Here is a 24,332-nt window from a genome sequence, read left to right on the forward strand (position 1 = left end):
AACAGTGCTTCCCAGTTGCCATTTTGCATTCTCCTTAGTTCCTTATGGATTTTCTTGTAATCAATATATATCTTCTGCAAATATGGTCAGAAGAGGGTGGTGACAGTTGGAGGGTTGTTAAGAGACATACATGATCACTTGCACCAATTGGTGGTAAATGATTGATACTTAGAATTTGATCTGGGTCATCTGTGATTACTAGGTCAATTAGCCAGGGTATTTGTCCATCTCTGAACCTTGTTGGTGATTCAACAGATAGATATAGCATATTTTCTGCTAGGTAAGTGAGGAAATCAGAATTCATACCATGACCCTTGTGGTACTGGGGGGAATACCCTAAGCCTGACTTGAGGAAGGTTAAAATCTCCAATTATTAAAAGGTTCTTTGGCTTCTTATCTTGTAGCAACTACAGGGCCTTACAAAGTGCCAGTTCAGACTCTATTAGGTTTGGGCAACATGGGCTCTGGTAAAAGGTGGCTAAAACTAGACTTTCTCAGGGTAGCACTATCTCTATAGCTAAATATTCAACCCAATCAAAAACTTTATTAAGAGAGATTCTGCCTACCAATAAGGTTGCCTTCACATAGACTTCGATTCCTCTTCTTGGGTCATCTTGTAAGTTTGTAAATAGAAAGTATGCAGCAATTCCAATGTGGCTATTGTCCAAGGGGTTATTTGTATTCTTTGGCTTAATTTCAGCTATGCAAATCACATCATAATCATTTTTTGTTGCTAAGACCTGTAACTCCATTAGTTTATTTGGCAAGGAGTCTATGTTTGTGCTCAGTACTTGAAAAAACTTAGAGTGATGACTTTTAATGTTTTGTACTAGATCACTTGGTCTACTATGACTTATTTCACTAGCTGTTTGGGCATCTTCATAACTCGTGGATACTGTATCCCTTTCCGAATCTGTACATCTATTGTCACTACAGTCTAAATATTTTGAAATATGGGATCTATTTACACTAGTGGGGAAGGGAAAGTTCCCAACCCTGCTCACTGCTGGTTTTTTGGGACAATGCAACTTTTATGGATAACAAGGTCTTTTTCACCATTTTCCAGCTGGTCCTTTAATTCTTTCACAAGCTTTGCTTGCTTCTCTCTGTCCTCCCTGCTTATATCACTTTGGTACTGAATCGTCTCCTTTTTCAAAAAGGAGATTCTAGTGATTTCCTTTTTTATCATCATGTTTGGGATGGTAAATATCGCTGGCGCTATTCTTTGTGGCTGTTGTCTGGCAACGATCTGGTTATTCTTAGGTATCAAGTGCTTTACATTTGTGAGATGAAATTATGGAAGTTTATAGGAGGTTTTTAGGTGCTTGCTGATGAACATTATATCAGCCTGTTTTAGCCTTCTGTGCTGCCTATCATGGTCTCTTCTTATTTTGTCTCTCACTTCTTTGCAGGCTTCCAATTTGTGATCCTTAGTAATGGCTGCGAGCTTGGCATGGAATTCATTTGTTAGGGTTTCCTTCAACACTTTTAGTTCTTCTCCAACAAGGTATTTGACTTGTGTTTCCATGTCAGCTTTGTTGCACTTTTTTAACAGTTCTGTTTCAATTTCTGAAACTCTTTCAGCAACTGAATCAACCATTATAGTCGTTTCTGTGAGCAGTTCAGTTTTTAGGCAATCAATTTGTTATTTCACAATTGTGTTTACATCCTCAGCGGTAGCACTTTTTCTTGCAGGATTGGATAAACAAAGGGGGCAATACCAGGAGAATGATGATCCAGCACTTAATTTGTTTATAAGGTTGTACCTGGATTCTGTCATTTCAATACATGAAATGCATAGCCACTTTTCACATCTGTCACACAACATTGCTTTAGCATCAGGTTTTAATTTCATGTTGCAGCCTGCACAGGGGTTCTCTCCATTTTTTTGTGGGGACACTTGCTTTCTTTTCCCCATTATCTTTAACCTTATTACGATTTTTCCGATAAGGTTATTAACCTTATTTGATTGTCTATCAAAACTTCTGAAATATGCAGGGTGGATTCATAATGGAACTTGCTCTTGGAATCACAATCATCAACGATTTTTGGACCTGTGTGAAGTGCGGGTACCCAAATCACCTGTTTATAAGAAATTTACCAAACCAGAGTGATGATAGCCAACACACAAAGCTAGACCTCTGGTATAGATTTGGTGGTTTGCTCCCTCAGAAGTAAACTATAACATTCTGAAAACTACTTACAAAATTGAAAAAAATTGTATTATTCAGAAGATTATGTAAAAGAATGATTGATGGTCCCATTGCAACTGAACCTTTATGCATCTGACCATGGGTGCAACTCAACCCCCATTTGGCTGAACCCCTGTGAAACTCAGACCCTTTTCAACTGAACCACTTTACAATTCAATCTCATTCAACTGAACCCTTTTTTTGAAGGAAAAACTTACCCTTGGGACTAAATTTATTTTGGTATAGAGTTTCTAGCTTAAATAAAAAGAAATTGAAAGAAATAAATGAAAAGAAATATTCTATTTGTTATACATACTATATTAATAAATTGAATTGAATTGTAATTGAAAAAAATCACCTTGATCTCTTTGAGAGCTTTAAGGTCTTCTTGACATGTAGTGCTCTTGAGTCAATGACTCCCAGTTGAACCTCCACTGCTTCTTCTCCTACTCCTTGTTATTCTTCTTGAAAAATACATTTGACAGATTCTTGATCTAGAGCTTAATTTTGGTAGCTTCTTTGAATGTCCTCTTGTGAGATGATGGCTGGCACTGTGGTTGCCTTTGAAGATGGTAGAGTTTTTGTTTTGTAGTTTATAAATCAGCATCATATCACTATGCATGCATCTGTAGGCAAAGGTAGGTTGAGATGTTCCTCATATGAAGCTGATTTTAAGCTTTTCATGCACTTTGTTGCTCACCTCTGGACATTTTCAATGAGCATAATGTCTTGCCAATAAGAAGGACCAGCCAGGCACTTGCCAAAATCAAAATGGGGTCTAACAAGAGCCTTAAAAAGTCTAGTGAATATTGTTGCCTCTTGGCACTAATGGTCCTTTTCAATAGGCCAAGGATGGAGTTTGCTTGGGAGACAACATGCTGGCTTTGGAACCTCAACCCCTCATCAATGATCATACCAAAGTCCATTTCTTCTTCTGTTTTCACTATGTCTTCCCTTATATTAGTGATTGGCAATAAAATTGGATAGGTTGACATTGGATTATTAGGTCCAAGGTACAAAATATAGCATTTGCTTGCATTGAATTGGAGAAGCCAGTCTTGAGTCCAATTCTTTAGCCTGTCTAGATTATGTTGGATTTTATTGGGTAAGCAATGCCAAAAAGTTTGGCATCATCAGTGAACAGATGCATTGTGCTCTCCACATGATTGGAAATACTGGCCACATGTCTCAAATAATTGGACTTTCTGCTTGTGGTTGGTGAGAAAATTCATCAGCCAGTCTATTAGGGATGAGTTGGATACCAGCAGCAGATAATTTTGAGATCTGTTGACTATGGAGCACTTTGTCAAAGGCCTTATCAAAGTCTAGAAGCAGTAGGTCAACTGGTATTCCTTGGTCAATCAGGTTTGTAATTATTTTGTATGATTTCAACGAGTTTGTTTTGATTGGTTTTCCTGACTAGAATCCTTGCTGTTTGGGTGACAAGATCTTGTTTGTAGTTGAATGTTTGAGCAATGAATCATTGACTATGTTTTTAATTAACAACTGAGGTAGGCTGATAGGTCAACAATTTTCATACTTGGCACAGTCATCTTTTTTGAATACTGGAGTCATGTTGGCTACTTTCCAGTCTACTGGGAGCTCTCTAGTGATAAGTGATGCCTGGAAAATTCTTGTGAGGGGATGTGCTGTCAATTTTGTAATTTCTTTTAATAGCCTGGGATGTATATTATCAGATCTTGGTGACTTGTTTGTGTTCAACTTTTTTAACTGCTTAAGTACATCTGTAGATGATGCCATTGTACTCTCCATTGGGACCTTTATATTGTAGTTTGGTGGAAGATAAAGGGCCATCAGGCTCAGTGTTGAAAACTAAGACAAATTGCTGGTTCAGTAAATTAGTAAGTTTATAAGTCACTGTAACTTCTTCATCTTGCTCACTTATCAATTTTTATGGTACTTGGTATCTGCCAAGTGACATAAAGCAATTGCAAATTCTGTCAGTCAGTCTGTTGGTCTGTCTGTCCCAGTTTTGCCGCTTTAGGCACTTCCAGGTACTCTAGGACAATGAAATTTGGCAGGTGTATCAGGAACCAGACCAGATTAAATTAGAAATTGTTGTTTCCCCAATTCGACCATGTGGGGGGAGTGGGGGAAGGTTAAATTCAAAAAATTAAAAGGAGGTATTTTTAACTTATGAATGGGTGATCAGATCTTAATGAAATTTCACGTTTGGATTGATATCGTGTATTGGGCTCTTATTTTAAATCCCAACCGGATCAGGTGACATTGGGGGGAGTTGGGTTGGGGAAACCTAAAATCTTGGAAAATGCTTAGAGTGGAGGGATTAGGATGAAACTTGGTGGGAAAAATAAGCACAAGTTTTAGATACATGATTGACCTAACCGGAATGGATCTGCCCTCTTTAGGGTAGTGGGGGGAGGTGATAGTTAATTCTGAAAACAAAAGAAAAAATGAGGTATTTTTAACTTATGAAGGAGTGATCAGATCTTATTGAAATTTGATGTTTTGAAGGATATCGTGTCTCAGAGCTCTTATTTTAAATCCTGACTGGATCTGGTGACATTGAGGGGAGTTGGGGGGGGACCTAAAATCTTGGAAAATGTTTTGAGTGGAGTGATTGGGATGAAACTTGGTGGGAAAAATAATCACAAGTCCTAGATACATAATTGACATAATCAGAATGGATCCGCTCTCTTTTTTGGGGAGTTGGGGGGGGGGGTTAATTCTGAAAAATTATAAAAAATGAGGTATTTTTAACTTACAAAGGAGTGATTGGATCTTGAGGAAATTTGATTTTAGGAAGGATATGTGTCTCAGAGCTATTATTTTAAATCTCAACTGAATCCAGTGACATTGGGGGGAAGAACCTAAAATCTTGTAAACGCATAGAGTGGAGGGATCAGGATGAAACTTGGTGGGAAAAATAAGCACAAGTCCTAGATATGTGATTGACATAAATCTGCTCTCTGCAGAATGGATCTGCTCTCTTTGGGGGAGTTGGGGGGGGGGTGTTAATTCTAAAAAATAAAAAAATGAGGTATTTTTAACTTACAAAGAAGTCAAAAAATTGATCGATCAATCAATTTATTAATACTAAAAGAAAAACTATTACAAAAGTAAATCAGTTAATAGGCCCAAGAAGCTTTGCTTGTAATGGGCCACAGAGAACAAGAATAAAACACTTTTATAAAATATATACAAGAAAAAAAATAAACAAACATTGGAACAAGACAAGGACATTTAACAGATAGAAGATTTAGAAGGAGATTTAACATATAGCTGAAAATGATTTTAAAAGAAGAGAAGTGGCATACAAATTGGGATAGAATTAAAAAGAGAGACAAAAATTATTGAACTGGAAAGACCCGACGAAATAATGCCTTTGCAGAAAGAAAAAGAGGGACATCCGAAGGGATGGAGTTCCATAATAGAATTGACTGATATACAGGAGACCTCTGAGCTGCTGTAGAGGATCATTTTGGTAAAATAAATCGTCGAGAAGAATTACGCAAAGAAGAAAAGTACCTACCTGAGCCTGTCCTTGAGAAAAACTGCTGCAGGGTCGGCGGAAGAGTACCTAGAAAAGCAGAATGCGCTAAATAAAGAGTACTTTTACCTATAATATGATCCAGGAGAGCTATTCCAGTATCATTATAAAGTTTTCAGAGGAAGGGTAAAGCCGAGGGAGAAGAAAAGTAGCCTTCACTGCCCTATTTTGGGCTCTTTGAAGTGAGCAGAGAAGAGATTTATTAGTATTGACCCAGACAGAGCAGCAATAAGAAAGGTAAGGATGAATAAAAGCATAATAAAGAGAAACCATAATATCAGGAGGAAGAAATTAATTAATCCAGTGCAACATTGAAGACTGGCGGAAGATTAAGGAACGGGTGTGAGTTACATGTGGTTTAAAAGAAAGAAAACAGTCAAGATACACATTAAGAAATTTTACCATAGTAGCTTGTGGTATAATATCATTCCCAAAAGTCAGGGTGATTGGCTCCTGTACGTCTCTCATACGGTAAGGGGTCCTAAAGTTCAGATCTCTTATTTTAAATCCTGACTGTATCCAGTGTCATTGGGAGGATGAAACTTGGTGGGAAAAATAAGCACAAATCCTAGATATGTGATTGACATAAATCTGCTCTCTGCAGAATGGATCTGCTCTCTTTGGGGGAGTTAGGGGGGAGTGTTAATTCTAAAAAATAAAAAAATGAAGTATTTTTAACTTACAAAGAAGTGATTGGATCTTAATGAAATTTCATATTTAGAAGGACCTCATAACTCAGATCTCTTGTTTTAAATCGTGACTGTATCCAGTGTCATTGGGGGTGGGGGGACTGGAAATTGTCAAAAATGCTTAAAGCAGAGAGATCAGGATGAAACTTGGTGGGAAGAATAAGCACAAGTCCAAGATAAGTGACTGACATAACCGGACTGGCTCCACTCTCTTTGGTTGAGTTTTTTTTTTTGGGGGGGGGAGGTAATTTGGAAAAATTAAAAAATAGAGGTATTTGTAACTTATAAATGAGTAATCAGATCTTAATGAAATTTGATATTTACTAGGATCTTGTGCTTTAGAACTCTCATTTTAAATCCCGACCAGATCTAGTGACATTGGGGGGACTTGGAGGGGGAAACCGGAAATCTTAGAAACTGGAAATCTTGAAAATAGAAATCTTGGAAAACACTTAGAGTGGAGAGATTGGGAGGAAACTTGATGGGAAGAATAAGCACAAGTTATAGATACATGTTTGACATAATTGGAACGGATCCGTTCTCTTTGGGGGAGCTGGGGGTTGTTAATTTGGAAAAATTGAGGTATTTTTAACTTAAGAACAGGTGACCAGATGTTAATGAAACTTGATATATAGAAGGAACTCATGTCTCAAAGCTCTTATTTCAAATCCCAACCAGATCTGTTGACATTGGGAGAAGTTGGAGGGGAAAACCAGAAATCTTAGAAAATGCTTATAAATGTTGTAGATTCGCAATTGACGTAACTGGACTGGATCTGCTCGCTTTGGGGAAGTCAGGGGGTGGGGTTCAGCGCTTTGGCGAGTTTGGTGCTTCTGGACGTGCTAGGACAATGAAAATTGCTAGGTGTGTTAAAGAGCTGCCCAAATTGACTTGATAAAGTGGTTTTCCCCAATTTGACCATCTAGGGGGCTAAAGGGAGAGGAAAAAGTAGAAAAATTGAAGTATTTTTAACTTACAAGTGGGTGATCGGATCTTAATGAATTTTGATATTTAAAAGACCTCATGACTCAGAGCTCTTATTTTAAATCCCAACCGGCATTTTGTCTCTGATTTTCCTTCTAAAGCAATCTATTGATTATTAGAATTTTGCTAGAGCTCATGCCATATGATCTCTTGGCTCTTCTGACATCACAAGTGCCATATGAGGTCTTAGCTCTTGTTTAATACATTGTCTATTGTAGTCTTGACTAGAGATGTACTGCCAAAACTTTTTTGGGTTAGTCTTTGCTTCATCAGCCAGTTTGGATTTAAAGTTCATATGCAAGGCCTGCATCAAGTTTTTAAGTTTGCCCTGGCTATTGCAATACTTCTCTCTGTATTCAGGTGATTGGCGCTGTTTGTATATCATTCAATATTTGCATTTATGGTTAATTTCCCTCTTAATCTCTCTTGTCATTCCTGGAAGTGTTTTTGGTTTGGGGACAAGTTTACTTGAAGTGTACTGATTTGCTTTATATATTAGTAGTTCCTTTAAGTGCTTCCATTGCTGTTCTAGAGAACTAGATAAAATGGCATCTTGTGCAACACTGCCAAAATTCATTCAAATCTTCTCATAATTAATTGGGGGTATGTATGAAGTGGACAGAAGAGCTTCTGGCCTCCAGAGAAATACCAAGTTGAGAAGGCTTGGTTGCTGACCATCTCTAAAACATGTTGGCTGGTTGATGATCTGGTTGAGTAAAACATCATGAAAAATGTCAGTGATTTGGCTTGTAGGACCAGAAGAGATGTAGGGAAATTAGTCTTTCCAGGTTAAGTTAGGCAGGTTGAAGTCACCTGCATTAGTAGGTCTCCATGGTGGGTGTCTGTAATCTTGTGGATGAGCTCTGCTACTTTCCTATATGTTTCCTCTGGTGATGGTGCAGATGGACTTCTGTATGCACAGCCAATTCTGATAGAAGGGTGGATTTCATTCCCAGTAACTGAAATATCAAAGAAAATGCATAGGGGCATCCAATGGAGTAGCTAATTGGGAAGATAGTGTAAGAGGTTTTGACCAGTGTCAGTGCTCCCTGGCAGCAATAATTGGATGATAAGTTGGATACTATGTGATAGCCTTGCAAACTGACATGCAAATCTAGAAGCTGATTTCTTGAATTCTTGTTGCATTGAAACTTTCATTTGTAAGGGACTTACAGGATCATGAGTCTGTGAGTTCATAGGCACTGATTGGTAACATAAATACTTCTAGATCATTATTTACACTGTGTACAGGGCTGGTATCTGGGGTATCTTAGTCGGTCTATATAAAAAAGAAAAATGCAAAAGAACTAAAAAAAAAAATGGTGTGTGAACAATTATTAAAAAGATTGGTAAATAAGAACTGATTGTTAGCACAATAATAGACTAAGAGATGTTAGATGGAACTAGGGCACATCTAGACTCAACATAGACAAACACAAAAGTATCAACAAATGCTAACAAGCAAATGAAGAACAATAGAGCTGGATATGCAAGAGAATAAACCAAAATTTTTATCAATAATCTTTAGTTTTGAGGCTGGTAGTTTTTCGTTCTTTCCATTTCCCCTATTGCATCCTCTTGGAAGATATCTTTCCTGTAAGCTTGTCTAGTTAAACAAATTTTCCTATTTAAGATTCAAATCTTGGTTACAACAGCCATAGGCAAAAGTCCTTACTGCCACACTATCAAATATTAATTTTATTCTTTGTGCTGTGCACAATCATTAATTTATTTTGTTTTATTAATTTTACTTTATTAAAGCATAAAAAGTTTTAAAAACTCTTATTTTATTGCTCTGCCATTGGAAGGGCATATGCTGATAAAATTTGTAAGCAGTTGAAGTCAGAAGTTGCAGTAAAATGGTTCAAATTTAACATGTAGTCATGACAAACAAACAAAAAGCTGGTGAGCTGAGGAACAAAAAAAAGAAAAGATAATACTGAAGAAACATTTTATTTTTTTTCTGGGTATTTTCATTTTTGGTGTTTACAAGCTTAAAATTACACGCCTCTTCTCAAAAAATCTTAGCAGAAACTCCCAAATAATAATGAAACGTTTTTCCCATGCATACATAATGTTGCCTGAGAAATTGATGCTTCTTTTATTTCCCAGAAGTTCTAAAGAATTTTGCTAAAGTTTAAGACAAAATAAATATACTTAGCTTTAAAAACTAGAAAAACAGGAAATGCAGCATCTCCCATTTTCTGGCCAGTGTTCAATATCTAAGTAGACTAAGTGTTAGGTCCTAGATCTTTTTTTGCATCTCTTTAGGAGAAAATCTAATAATAGGAAGGTGCGGGAACCCCAATAACCTCTTAGGGGTCCATGGGGCAGCTTTAAATGTTCAGACCTTTAGGTCTAAGGAATCTTTATATTCTTAAATGTTACAAGACAACTGAAGCATATTTGATCAAAATTAATTTTGTTCTTTGTTTTTTAGTTTCAGCTTGAATAAATTAATGTTTTTATTTTACCTTGGCTTAATTTTCTTTTACTTTGGCTTAATATTCAGTTCTAGTTCATGTTCATTTATTTTTCAATCATACATACATAAAAACATATTTTTTTTTTCAGAGAGCAAAGAGTCATCATGTACAAGGTAATTATTATGTTCCATTATTTATTTTCAATTTGTATTTGTCATTGACCCCTTCACAAGTCTGTCTCCTATGAAATCAAGACCAGCATGGCTAATAGAAAACATCAGTTATAAGAAATAAGAACTTAACATTCCACATTTTTATAAGCATAGAATGTTAACTAGATTTAATTGCTTAGACAACGTGAAGTTTTTAACAGCCCTTTGTTTACTTCACCTATAAAAATATTGCTGGGACAACACTTTGGTCAGGAATCTGAGGAAGGAATTTGAAAATAATATGTTGACTTTGTAGCCTGTTGAACCTTAAGTATATACCTAATGTACCCTTAAATTTATTGGGAATAAACAAAATATAGAGAAATTTGCACACATTTCATCAGATTTCAATGGGGGGGGGAGGCACAGTAGTACCCCTCACTGTTCTTCCATTGAGGTCATATCTGGACAGGACATAAAAGGGTAAACAATTTGCACATGTTTCTAATGCCTAATGCTTGAAGATGACTACTCCCTAACAACCTGTTCTTACTTGCATGCCCCTCTCTGTAGCGGACACGGAGCCAAATTTTTCATAATCCTCAAATTCATCAGAAGCCAATAATAGGTACACTCACTAGCAAAAAGTCTGTTGTCACTGAAGAAGACCATTTTATACATAAAGTTAATTTCTATTTATTTATTCCTCCCTCATATACAGATTAATTTTTGTTTGTTTTAAGTTTTAATGTTGCTCCTTATTTTCAGATGAAAAGGCTTGCTTTTCTGATTGTTTTGAAAATAATGCCGGGAATCCAGATCCCTCCTATAGGATGTTCATCCATGGAAAGTCCCTCTGATGTAAAATATTCTTATCTACGCCCAGACAATTCAATCTTTGCTGTAAATTCCCCCTGGAAAATTTCTCAATGGCACCTCAATCGAAGATTCATGGTCCTCAGTGGCAGATTTCTCCTGCAGAAATCCCCCCCCCTCAATAGAAAAAGCACCCAGACACTTACAACCCTGCTGAAAATTTTTCTCCAGAACATCTCAACATGTAAAATTGAGTTGGCAGAGAGAAAATAATGCAAATAAAAACGATCTTGTATAGGAATTCTGGCAGCCCCCTCCCCCCAGTGTAAAATCCCCCTGGAAAGTTCACTCCCTGAAGCTTCCCTGCCCATGGAAAGTCCTCCCAGTATAAATCCCCTCACCCTGGAAAATGTCATTAAATTTCTCAATAATAAATACTATATATAAACAATTGGTGAATTTCATAACTTACAGCCCTTTCCCCAGGGGCTGGTGGGTCATGTCATCTCCATAGATGTAGTTGTTAGACCTTTCAACTATGCTGAGCAAAGTGGCTATCAAAATTTTGATTGGATGCCTTTGGAGAAAAAAGGACATAGAAGGGGGGCTAGTTGCCCTCCAATCTTTTTGGTCACTTAAAAGGAGTAACCAAACTTTAAATTTCTTTTCAAGTGAGCCCCCTCCCCATGTTCTAGGACCATTTACTTGATATGATCATCCCTTGAAAAAAATAGAAATTCTTCTGAAAAAACCCCAACAAAATCACACATTTTTGCAGAAGCGAGTTTGAAACCTCTAAATTAGGGTTCTCTGATGTACTGAATTGGATGGTGTGATTTTTATTAAGATTGGTATTTTAGGGGTATTCCTTCCCTTTTTTTGAAAAGGTGGCGTATATTTTGAGGTTTTTAGCTATTGATTAGTAAAATTAAACTTAATAAATCTTATATGTTTTGAATCAGTATAAAAAGACAATTCCTTTGATGTATCTATTGTTATCAAAATTTCGTTTTTTAGAGTTTTGGTTGCTATTGAGTCATGTTGCTCTTTACTTAGAGCTTGTTGCCCCACACTCTTTGATTGCTGCAGCTACTCTTTACTATAAAAATTACAAACGTCCATGATTCTGACGATAATTGCTACCCCCTTATTGACAAAGGTGACTACAGTCTAACTGCCAAATGTTACTTTCAAATTTATGAAATTTTTTAGATTAAAACTGTTTTTAGGTTAAAAGTTGCACATGCGGTTATTTTATCTGGCAATCTAGTGTGTAATGCTCAATATTATTCATTTTTACTACTGTCAGTGACTCCCAAAAGACAACAACTTTTTTTTTGGGGGGGGGGGAGATTGAACTCGAAATTTATTAAACACGGTTCCATGGAAACAATGCGCTGACTTCCAGGAATTTTCCTAAGAGCACTTGGAGAGGTTTGCAGGCACCAACCAAGTCTTTTGTCTGTTTGTATGTGCTTTATTTCATATGTAGTAAGGACTCTTCTAGAATTTCCTAATTATGAGAGTCAAGCAATGCAGGCTTCAGTCTAAACTGATTTCCCTAGACATGAAGTAACACCATTCCAGAATCAGGTTTCTTCTAAACTTTATAAGTATTCACAGCTCTTTGAGTGTTAAAAATCAATTTGTTTAAGAAAATTACAGATTTTGGCAGTTTTTTGATTTTTGTTCCTGCAAGAAAATAAAGTTATCCCCTTTTTGCGTTCCATAAAATTGCTCTTACTGATTAAAGATGTTTTTTATTTTGACGAGAAGTAAGAGATGAAGTATAAACCGGCTTTTCTGGCGACTGAGTCGTGTATGTTTGAGTCGTGCTGACACCATTGTCAGAAAAGAATCAGGGGTTATAATAAAGTCTACTTTTGATGGTTCTTGTGTTCTAAAAAATTGGTAATTAGTATTATCAATACCTTAATGTTTATTTTTGGTAATAGGGGAGTTCAATTAGAATATCTTGCAGGGAAATAAATGCCCTGGTAATGTTATTTTATTTGAAAATGAACAGACAGAGTTTGACAAGATATTGAACTAAAAAGTTGTATGGTTTTGATTAATTATCCTGCAAGATAGATAAAAAGAAAATTTTTTCTAAGTAATTATCAGGTGAACGCAGCTTACGTCTTTGCGTGTTGACGTGTGACGGACAACTCTAGATATTACTGAGCTGATTGCTAAATTTTTAAATATGCCCGTGTCTGTCGAAAAAAGCTTATCTTTCATCTACGGTTTCCCATTATTGTTTTAGTTTGATTAAACTCTTAATATGGATTTTTTTTTTGCTACAATTAGTAAATAGTTTTACTTGTCGCTCCTGACTGCCTGTAATCTTCAAACTTGTTTATGCACTACATTTTCAGCAAAGAATTTATTTTTTAAGGTGTTACAAGAAAAGATGGATTAGGAGAGCAAGATAGCGTTTCATCTTGGAGGCAACCTCATCAGGTAGTCCGTTTTTTTATTACTATTACTAGTGTTTACCACAATCTCTGCAGTGCACTGATGTACTGCGGGTCTTGAAAAGTACCATCTGCAACCTTAAAAGATTTTGGAGTGTGCGTTAAATACACTGAGCTCTGTAGGAAGGTCACAAATCCTGGTTACATGACTGGAACCAACTCCAAGCAGTATCTGAAACTGGTGGCCTCTGGTATATAATTTTCTTGTATTGTTTGAAATAGATTTGACTCTATTTCCTTTGAAGATTTACTTCTACTTTGAGTAAAAACTTAGGTTTTGAACAATACTTTTGAGCATATGGAAAACCCTGTATGTTTTGATTCACAGAACTGCTAAGATCTTGCTTTTCTGATTAATTATCTGTAAAGAACCTAATTCCTAGTTTTTACTCTTTGGATTTCTGTTCTTGTCTGTGAATCCAAAAACGTACTAGGTCAGTTTTAACCTGCTATTAAATCCTTTAAGAATGAAATTAGGTTAATTCATCCTTCCACCAATGGAAGAAGAGAATGGCAACTGGCAACAGCGGTAATGGGATTCTCATCAAACTTTTGACTTCTGAGACTGGGAAAGAAAAGGTCTTGACAATAGAAACTGACAAACGGTTAAGTAGCAACGTGTCAACCCTCGTGCAAGGTTAAAATTCTCCTTTATCATTAGATAAGTGGCAGTTTTGTATTTTGATCACCAAAAATTTCAGCCACATACATCGTACAGATTTGTGTTGTACTGAATTTATCTAAAAAATCACGACATTATTACCAGTATGTTTTTTTAATTAACATTCGCAATTTTGAAGTATTTTTTTTTTGTCCAAAGAGGCTATTGAAAATTAGAAAAATATTAAGAACCTTCCCCCTCCCTTGTATTTGAGCACCTGGTTACTTTTCAAGCATACTTCTTTTATTTTAATTTAAGTCAAGAATTCTGGAGGTTCTAGTGGATGCTCAGGTATTCAGCCCAGTTTCCCGGGATAAAGATTACATGATCCTCTCATTTTTTTTCTGTTCAATTTTAAGTTTTTGAATTACCTATTTGGAAAAAAAAGATTGAGCTGGTGAGCGTGATAAATTCAAAATTGAATCCTAAACATTACTCCTTTTATAGGCACATCGAAAATGCTTGTATTTTACTAATTTGTTAAGTTTTCCATGTAAACCTTTGAAATTTTTATTACGTTCAGTTAATAAGAATAAGTATCTTGAAGCGATTCCTCACAGTTTTAATGCATTTTAAGAATTGTTAGCATTCAAGTATAAAATTAGTTATTGCCATGTTCTCTCTCTTCTTGTCATATTCTTGTTTTGTTTTGTTTTTTCCTCTTTTTTTTCTTACATTAAGACAGAAAGGATAGCATCATTATCTTCCTCAAGAGTAGTACCTTTGCCAAATATCGATTGAATTACTCGAAACGTTCATAAAAAATCCGACATATAAAAGAATCTTTATTTCCACATACCTAGTATAGGTCTTATGCTTTTTTTCTGTTTCAGGGGTACCCTGCCGATTCATATATGTCCACATACTACAGTTCTTACCCCTATCAAACTTTTGGAATGCCGGATAACACTTGGTCTACGGGTATGGACCCCTCGCCAATGTTCAGTAACTATACCACTGCCCTAGCAACTGCTACTGGTACTTATGGACATGATTCTGCATTCCATTTGGAAGGAGTGTTTAGTGGTGGTGCTCCAGGAAGTAACAATGCTTTTGGTGGCTTTAATCAGAGTTACGGCTATGGATTTAATATGGGTGTTACACCAGCTGGTAGTGGTCAAGTGAATGATTTCGCTTCTTGGACAAAGAAAACCCTGGAGCCATATTATAACCAGAGAGATAGTGTTGTTGAAGCTCCTGTTAAAGCTGCCGAACAGGGTATCCAAGCACTAGCTTTAGATGACAATAAACCTCGGGATGGGGAGAAAACTGAATCAGAAACATCATTACAATCAAACACAGGAAAAAAAACTTCTTGGGCTGCTATAGCTAGCCAGCCTGCTAAGCCTCAGATGCAATTGAAAAAGAAAATAATGGGTCCACCTCCTATTGTGCAGACCCCAAGAACACCAAGCTTAGATATAGGGACATGGGAAAGTAAAAATGGAGCCGTTCAAGTTGTTTCAACGCAAGTGCCCCCACCTGCCCTTCCGCAGACCAATGCTCCACCGCCAAAGTTACCATCTCAGGCAATGACAGCTCCACCTCCAAGTAGACCAGCTTGGAATAACCCTCCGCCAACTAGTAACCAAAGACCAGCTCTCCAAGGAGCTCAACACTTTGGACCTCCACCTGTACACAATAGTGTAGTTAGTGTTCAACAGAATCAAGAGACCACAGAGCCTGTTACAAGCCCTGTTTTGGAGCAGTTAGTGAATAACCATAACTACAACCCTGTTGATTTTGACTTGAGTGCGAAAAATGCTAGATTCTTTGTTATCAAGTCCTATTCTGAAGATGACATTCATCGCTCTATAAAATATGAAGTGTGGTGTTCAACTGAACACGGTAATAAAAAGTTAAATGAGGCTTTTACTGACCAACAAGGAAAAGGTCCGGTGTATTTATATTTTTCTGTTAATGGCTCTGGACATTTCTGTGGAATGGCTGAAATGCTTTCATCTGTGGACATGGGATCCTCTCTATCGGTTTGGTCCCAAGACAAGTGGCGTGGGCAATTTAAAGTCAAATGGATCTATGTGAAAGATGTTCCTAACTCTTCATTGCGTCACATAAGGCTAGAAAATAATGAAAATAAGCCTGTGACTAATTCAAGAGATACCCAAGAAGTGCCCCCAGAAAAGGGTAGACAAGTGCTTAAAATTATGCATACATATAAACATGCCACTTCTATATTTGATGACTTCTTTCACTATGAAAAGCGACAGAAAGAAGAGGATATTAGAAAACAGACTGTTTCCCAAAAAGCTGATCAAAAGGTAAGGTTATGCTTTTATTATTATGTATGTTTTGAGACAATTTCTTTTACTAATGTCAAGAAAAAGTTCTCAACAATCTTGGTCGTGCTGATATCTAAGCACCTTTGAAACACAGATGCGGTTGTTGTTTTTGTGGAGTGTTCCTATAGCTAAAAGGCTGCAAACCCCCCCCCCCCAAAAAAAAATGGCTAAGAGACCACGATGGGGAAATTTCATAAATATTCGCATGGGCAGATCGTCTGGAGGTCAGATCGTCTTTTTTGATGGTCTGAAAAAAAAACTTGGTGACGATTTAGTTGAAAAAAATTCACTTTTTCCTGATGATGATCCTGTCTCCCTAGGCAAAAAATTCATTAGTACACGTCCTCGCTCTCGTCTTAGGATCGGATTGGTGGGTACCTATGAGGTATGAAATAGTTTTTTTTTTTTTTTTTTTTTTTTTTTTTTTTTTTTTTTTTTTTTTTTTTTTTTTTTTAGAGCCATTTTTGTATCTTATGAATTGGCAAAGATATGGTGTTTGTATTTTTATCTTGTAAATTTTAAAGATTACGTTTCAAGTGAATGAATATTAAAATAAAACTTTGTTTTCAATGACGATGGCGAATTTATTTTCATTTCCTGCTTTAAAATTTTCACTCTTCTACATGCTTTTGGTCTAAGCTAAAGTTTGCTTACACTTCTCCAATGAAGTTTAGATAGGATCAAGAAGGGATGTCAGCTACCTACAAGGATTAGTTGATAGCTAATAGGGACACACTAGTTGTTTAGGGGGGGGGACTTGAATATTTCTAAAAGTGCTTATGCTGTTTTCATGGGAAGCGCAATCGAACTCGAAATTGTGCTGTACCTGGAATCACATCACTGTGACTTTCCATTTTACACAGATTGTCGGTTACTAAACAACAAACTTTATTGCCCTCTATATTTTCTCCTGAATTTTGTTCGAATAAGGCAGAAAGCATACACAATCCCTAATGTTCTGGGTTAGGAGTGCAATTTTGCTCCTACGACTACTTTTGGTTGTGCACAAAAGATCTGGCCTCATCTATAACAATTGTGAAGGCCTGTGGCATTTCAAGATATGTTCATTTCTCTTTATGTTGCTACCATAATTTGCTTTTTTTTGGTTTTTCTTTTTACTTGACCAAACCCACCCCCCCCCTCTGCCCAGAACCAGTTTCTTTATTTGTGATATTGGTTTTTAGCTTAATTTCTGATCCAGCAGATTTAAAGAGAAGTAAAAATGTCATAGATTTGGATCATACTGATGACTTAAGCCTCCTAGATGAAAATGTTGGCAAAATGAATGGATTTTTAGAGACTTTACGAGTTGAGGGGTGCTAGAATAGGTTTGAAAATGTCACTAATTCTATGAATAAGTGAAGATGAAAAGGTGCCATTGTGTAACAAAAAGATTGATCAGGTGGGTAGCTTCACTCACCTTAGTAGTGTTATAAATAAAGACGGTGGGAGCAGTCAAGATTTTAAAAGTAGAATAGCTAAGCCTCAGGGTGTTTTTTCACAATTGAAAAAGTTTGAAATAATAGGAATATAAGTCTACAAACAAATATTAGAATATTGGAAGCTACAGTGGTGACAGTGGTCAAATTTGGTTCAGAAGCATGGGTGCTCCAGAGAACGGATGACGATTTGTTAGATGATTTCCAGAAAAATTGTCTAAAGATTGTTCTGGGTACCCGGCTGACCTGCCGTATTTCAAACAGTAGACTGTACGAAAAGTGTGGTCAATTCCGCTTTCTCGGGCTGTAATGAGATAAAGGTTGAGATGGTGGGGTACGTTCTTGGGATAAAGGATAACGACAGCTCATGCAAGCTCCCGGACAAGATTTGGAATGAGAATAAATTGTTTAAGATTAAACTTGATATAGTTTTGTCTTGGAAGCAAGATTAAAAGGCTGTGGCGAGAAGAAAATCAGCATTGACCACGCGATGTTTAAAGTCCTTTACACTGGAAAAATTGATGGTCACTTCCGGAGAAACAGCAATATTAGGTCCAAAAGCTACAAATCTCTCTGCCCATAGAAACCAACCAATGAGAGAATTTTGTATGCATTATTTACTTCTAATCATGCTAAATCGTCGTGGATCATGTGCTATACATATGCAAATGATGCAGGTGGTGACATTAAAGATGAGTTCTATGATAACCTCCGGCCAGGGATCAATTCGATCCCTCTCCACGATGTCACCTCTTGCAGGAGACCTTATTGCAAAAGTTGGCCAAGACACGCACCCGTGATCTGTCTTCTGGCAATAAATACGAAATTCCACATTTCTGTAGATAGGAGCTTGAAATTTTTGCAACAGGGTTCTCTGATACGCTGAATGCGATGGTGTGATTTTCGTTAAACGGATTTTCGTTAATTTGACTTTTAGGGGGTCTTTTCCCCTATTTTCCAAACTAAGGCAAATTTTCTCAGGCTCGTAACTTTTGATGACAAAGACTAAATTTGATGAAACTTATATATTTAAAATCAACATGAAAATCCGATTCTTTTGATGTATCTTTTAATATCAAAACTCCTTTTTTAGAGTTTCGTTTACTATTGAGCCGGGTCGCTCCTTACTACCGTTCGTTACCACGAACTGTTTGATCACCTACATATACCTTCAGAACTAACAAACTGTAAAATTAGATGCGATTCGACCCAATAGTGGCCGAAACTCTAAAAAAGGAATTTTGATAAAAATTAATACTTCGAAAGAATTTGATTTTCATGCTGATTCCAAATATAAAATTCATTAAGTTTAGTATTACCCATGAAAAGCTACGAGGCTGAGAAAATTTGTCCGATTTTTGAAAAGAAAAGGGGAAATACCCTCAAAAAGTCTAGCAATCTCAATGGAAATTACATCATTTGGTTCAACATATCAAAGAACCGTACTATGGCGGTTTAAAGTTTCCGTCTACAAAAATGTTGTGCTAACCATTTAGTTCAGCCTAGTTTAAAGATACAATAAACTGTGCTCCTAGGAATGACAATACGACCCACAACCCCTGGGACAAAGGCTATTAATTTTGCAATTTTCTCATTGTTTACATATAGTAGGCCATCTTTTATTGAGAAATATACGGAACTTTTTTGGATGGGAGTTTCGGTGGTAGGGAGGGGAAATTTTGTGTAAAGAGGAAAGTTTTCGGGATGAATTTTACTTTGAAAATTTTACGGAGGATGGGGATCTTCTGGCATGATTTTGAAAAAAATTAAAAATGAAATTAAAAAAAGGTTTTTCCAGTTCAAAGTAATGATCAACATTAAAACTTACACCAAACCGAAATTATTCATGTATAAGGGTGGCTGCCCATTCCTTATCCCTTACTCTTTGCTGTAAAGTTAGACTTTTTATCCCAATTCTTTACGAATGCCCCTGAAACCCAAAGGCTGTTAAATTTAAATGGGAAGCAATTTTAAAGAACTCTCAAGACTTTAGCGTAAAGAGCGAGGGATGAGAAAGGGGCAGCCCCCCTTGTATACGGACTAATTTATGTTCCTTTTAATTTTAATGCTGCTGCTTACTTTGATTGAAAAAAAAACTTGTTTTTTATGTTTAATTTCAGTAAGATACTCGTCAATTGTATTGAATATCAAAACGAATGGTATCTAATTTTCTTTTGAAGCAACATCATTGCTTCTGTAGTTTTACGCTTTTTTGTGATTAGTGGTTTTTAGCTAAGTAAGGGTTTTATAAAACAATTTATTGGCGTGGAAAACGTGAAACCGAGAGGAAATAGTTTCTCTAATGTTTGCAAAACTGTCAAAAAATCCTCCAACCCCTAGAAAATGCATTTACAATCTTGATTTCTTGTTTTAATGTTCCAACGCATAGTTGAGTTTCAAAGGCTTTACAGAAAGCATTAAGCCTTAGATAATAAAATTATCCCATAAATAACTATTTTAAGTTACAATTTAAAGCTTGAGAAATATCCCGTTTAAAGAATGCATTTGACCCACCGAAAATAACTACAATATATCAAATATTTGTGAATACTATTCTAAATTAGAAAGGGGGGAGCTTGTCCATCAAAATTAAAGAATTTAGTTTTTCAGAAAAATCCACCAAGCAAAAAATTGAAATTTAGATGTGTGAAAAACTTCCAACCCCCCCCCCCCAAAAAAAAAAATCAGGAATATATGGAATTCTTGTTTTACAAAAAGCATCAAACACATACCAAATATCATCAAGAGCTGTAACATTTTCTGTTTAAATAGTGTAAAAATACAATTGATATTTATGGAGTCATGTCTTGCACAAAGCATCTTTCTCGCAAAAAATAAAGTATCTTGCAGAAAGCATTCAACTAAAAAAAAAAAAAAAACTGAATGGAAGCTATAATTTAATTTATTTTTATGAGCTTAGAGAAAGCATCCCAACCCAAGATATATAATTGCAAGCTACAAATTTACAGGTTTAAAATTCCACATTATTATACCTGCATATTTCATGCAAGTTTCGTTCTACAGAACGAATTCCACTCACCAATATCCTGTTTTATATAAACTAATTGATTCAAACAGATTAAATTTTAGCTTTACAAAAACCATCTGATCCACAAAAAGAAGAATTAGAAGTTACTAAATTTTAGATTTGATTAAAATTCTAGGTTTAGATTTAAACGTTTGAATCTAAGACTTAGATTTGGATTCTAAAGTAGTAAATTTTAATTTGAGGATTTCCAGCTGTTCAAAAAGTAAACCCTCCCGCAAAATTGAAAATATATTCTATTGGCCAAATTCTTCTATTGGCACAATTTAAAGCTGGAGGGATTTTCTCTTGACAGAAATCACCCAAGGTTCACTTAATGTATATTTATTCTTAGGTGCAGTGTGAATGGGAAGGAGTTCTAGTCGTGCTGCAGTCTTGTGATCCAAAGGATCGAGGCTACGTTGATTCACCTGGTAGTGAAGTGGCCATGTTAAAGCTTCATAAAATTAGATTACCAAAAAAAAACAATTTGCATAACATTTTGCTGCATTTATGGTTGTATGGCTCAACCATGTCTGTTCCTTCCACCTTTGTCGCAAGTCGCTACAAACCCTATACTTACGCATATGGGAATGCTATATTTCTTCCAATTGAGGGACTTCTTAGGGAATGCGAATTTGTAACTATATAAAATTCCTTGAAAGCTCATACTTTTCAGTTATAATAATAACAATGATTTGAGTTTTACATACTATTTTACAAAAGCAGAGCAATAAAAATTGAGAACAAATCATGAAAAGACACAAAATCATCAAAAACACTGAGATTCATGATATAATCACGAATGATCAAATATTAATGTATTTCAAAATGAGTTATTAATTTAGTCAATGATTGAATTTAATTTCTGATTCCACTATCCAACACGGACTTTAATCGTCCTAAAGTGTGAAGTAAGATAGCGTCAGGATCCCGCTTCTTCAAGTCATGCATGGTGTAAGTTGAATCATGCAAAGATTGATATTCCGTGTAAATGAAGGACCATAGAGGAGTTCCAAGACCTTTACTCTTAGACTCGTATGTACACACATGTTGCTTATCTTTCCAATTGGGGTTATTTAGGGGGTTTACCCTGTATGAATTATTTGATGTTAATTAATTGACTGAGTATAGTCAGTGTCATTTTCCAACGACGGAGATAGAAGAATTTAGGAGATGTCGTGGATCTTGTTATGACGGGGGAGTTAGTCCTTCTAGTTGGGGTTTAAGGTTGATATTTCTACCCGCAAGGATTAAATTGAAATTGATGGAAAAATCTCCTTGCTGCCCCACTCTGGAGAAGAATGAGACAGAGTTTTGATTATGTTTAACTTTTTGATACAAATTTACTTGATTTAATGAATGCTGCATTTGGCAGTGTTTTGATTATGTCCAAGTTTATGATGAACTTTTTTCTGATGTAAAGAATATTTAACATTCACTTTGTTTTTAAAGCTTATTTTCGTCATATTCTCGTACTTATTCACAATACTGTTTGCATGGTTGATTAGGACATCTTCTAAAGGAAATTTCCGACCAAAGCAACTAGTTATGGCACTTGGTATTAACCAAGTGACATATAGCGATCACAAATTCTGTCGGTCTGTCCCGGTTTTGCTACTTTAGGCACTTCAAGGTAAGCTAGGAAGATAACATTTGGCAGGCATATCAGGGACCGGACCAGATTAAATTAGAAATAGTCGTTTTCTCGATTTGACAATTTGTGGGGGGAGTGGGGGGGCCGGTTAATTCGAAAAAAAATAGAAAAGATTAAGTATTTTTAACTTACGAACGGGTGATGGGATCTTAATGAAATTTGATGCTTGGAAGGATATCGTGTCTCAGAGCTCTTATTTCAACTCCCGACCAGATCCGGTGACATTGGGGGGAGTTGGAGGGGGGAACCTAAAATCTTGGAAACGCTTAGAGTGGGGGGATCGGGATGAAACTTGTCTGGAAAAATAAGCAGAAGTCCTAGATACGTGATTGACATAACCGGAACGGATTCGCTCTATTTGGGGGAGTTGGGGGGGGTCATTCTGAAAATTAGAAAAAATGAGGTACTTCTTAATCAGAATCTTAATGAAATTAGAAGTTTGGAAGGATATCGTGTCTCAGAGCTCTTATTTCAACTCCCGACCAGATCTGGTGACATTGGGGGGAGTTGGAGGGGGGAACCTAAAATCTTGGAAAACGCTTAGATTTGGGGATCGGGATGAAACTTGGTGAGAAAAATAAGCACAAGTCCTAGATACGTGATTGACAAAACCGGAATCAGATCTCTTTGGGGTAGTTGGGGGGGGAGGGTTAATTCTGAAATATTAGAAAAAATGAGGTATTTTTAACTGACGAACGCTTGACCGGATCTCAATGAAATTTGATATGTAGAAGGATATCGTGTCTCAGAGTTCAGAGTTGGGGTGGCGCTTCACGCCACCCCAACACCTAATTGGTGGGAGCGCTTCGCGCTCCCCCCCAAGCCCCCCGCGCGCGTAAGTCGTTACGCGCCATATTAGTTACGTGCCATTGTAGTTGTGTCCCTGTGCCCCACCTGTGAATATAGATAGATATATATGTTTTTAACCACGTAAAACTTGCGAATATACAACATTCTTGGCTGTCCCATTGTCTGTGCATATAAATAGATTGTCAGGTTTACTGACTGTTGAACATGCAACATATAATTGTCCATGGGAAAAACAATCTGTTTTCAGATCTATACCTCATTATTCTAATGATTGCCCTTGAGCCTTGTTGATGGTGATTGCTAATCGAATATTCCCTGTGTCCCCGTCGTCATTTATATATCCCCCTGTGCCCCCCGGTGTCCCCGTTGTAGTTGTGTCCCTGTGTCCCGGTCGTCATTTATATTCCCTGTGTCCCGGTCGTCACTTTTTGTGTCCCGGTGCTTTGTTGATGGTGATTGCTAATCGAACATTCCTTACGTCCCGGTTGTCATTTATATTCCCTATGTCCCGGTCGTCATTTGTGTCCCGATGTTCCGGTCTGTAATTTCGTCAGTCGACAAATATGACGTCAGTCGACACACAAACATGACGTCACTCGACACACAGACAACTTATTTTTATATATATAGATACATCCTCTTATTGGGCAGCCGATGGTTTATTTTGGATGATTAAAACTTCGAAAAGTGAATAGGTCAAATGAGTTCATTTCCTCTAAACATTGTTCTGCAAATGTTAAGTTTTGATTTAAATAGTCGAATTTGAGGGGTTGTATCCCTCCCCACATTTCTGTTAACCCTACAGACGGTATTAAAACGAACAAAAATTGAATTGAAAAAACATTTCTTTAGTTAAAGTTAAATTAAATAGAAAAGAGCAACATTAGAACTTAAAACGAACAAAAATTATTCAACTTGTGAGAGGGCTGTCTCTTCCCTAAGCCCCTACTTTTTACTTCAAAATTAGTTTTTGTTCCCAATGCTTGCTAAGGTGCAGGGACGAATGGAATGGGATTGTTGGGGATTTAATGAGGTATTCTCGGTTGTTGCCCAAAACAAAACACTGCGTCAATGGACACACCATGACTTTATGTTCTTACAAGGAGAGGAAAAATTACTAGGGATAGGAAAAATTAGAAAAAATAAGGTATTTATAACTTATGAGTGGGTAA

The 24,332-nt window shown here is 36.5% G+C and overlaps 1 protein-coding gene across 2 annotated transcripts in view; it reads left to right on the plus strand.

Moving 5' to 3' along the window:
* LOC136032091 (YTH domain-containing family protein 1-like) overlaps positions 1-24,332 on the plus strand; it is a 33,694-nt gene that overhangs the window by 3,728 nt on the left and 5,634 nt on the right. The window contains exons 1-3 of one of the 2 annotated variants that reach the window (XM_065712229.1): positions 9,872-9,996; positions 13,190-13,254; positions 14,763-16,208. In XM_065712229.1, the coding sequence (XP_065568301.1) occupies positions 14,784-16,208 (1,425 nt within the window). In that variant the 5' untranslated portion in view covers positions 9,872-9,996; positions 13,190-13,254; positions 14,763-14,783. Of the gene's footprint in view, positions 1-9,871; positions 9,997-13,169; positions 13,255-14,762; positions 16,209-24,332 lie in introns of those variants that run through there. The other variant, XM_065712230.1, reaches the window with a different exon arrangement.

The sequence above is a fragment of the Artemia franciscana genome, chromosome 10 (genome assembly GCF_032884065.1).
Source record: "Artemia franciscana chromosome 10, ASM3288406v1, whole genome shotgun sequence".
Taxonomy (NCBI): Eukaryota; Metazoa; Arthropoda; class Branchiopoda; order Anostraca; family Artemiidae; genus Artemia; species Artemia franciscana.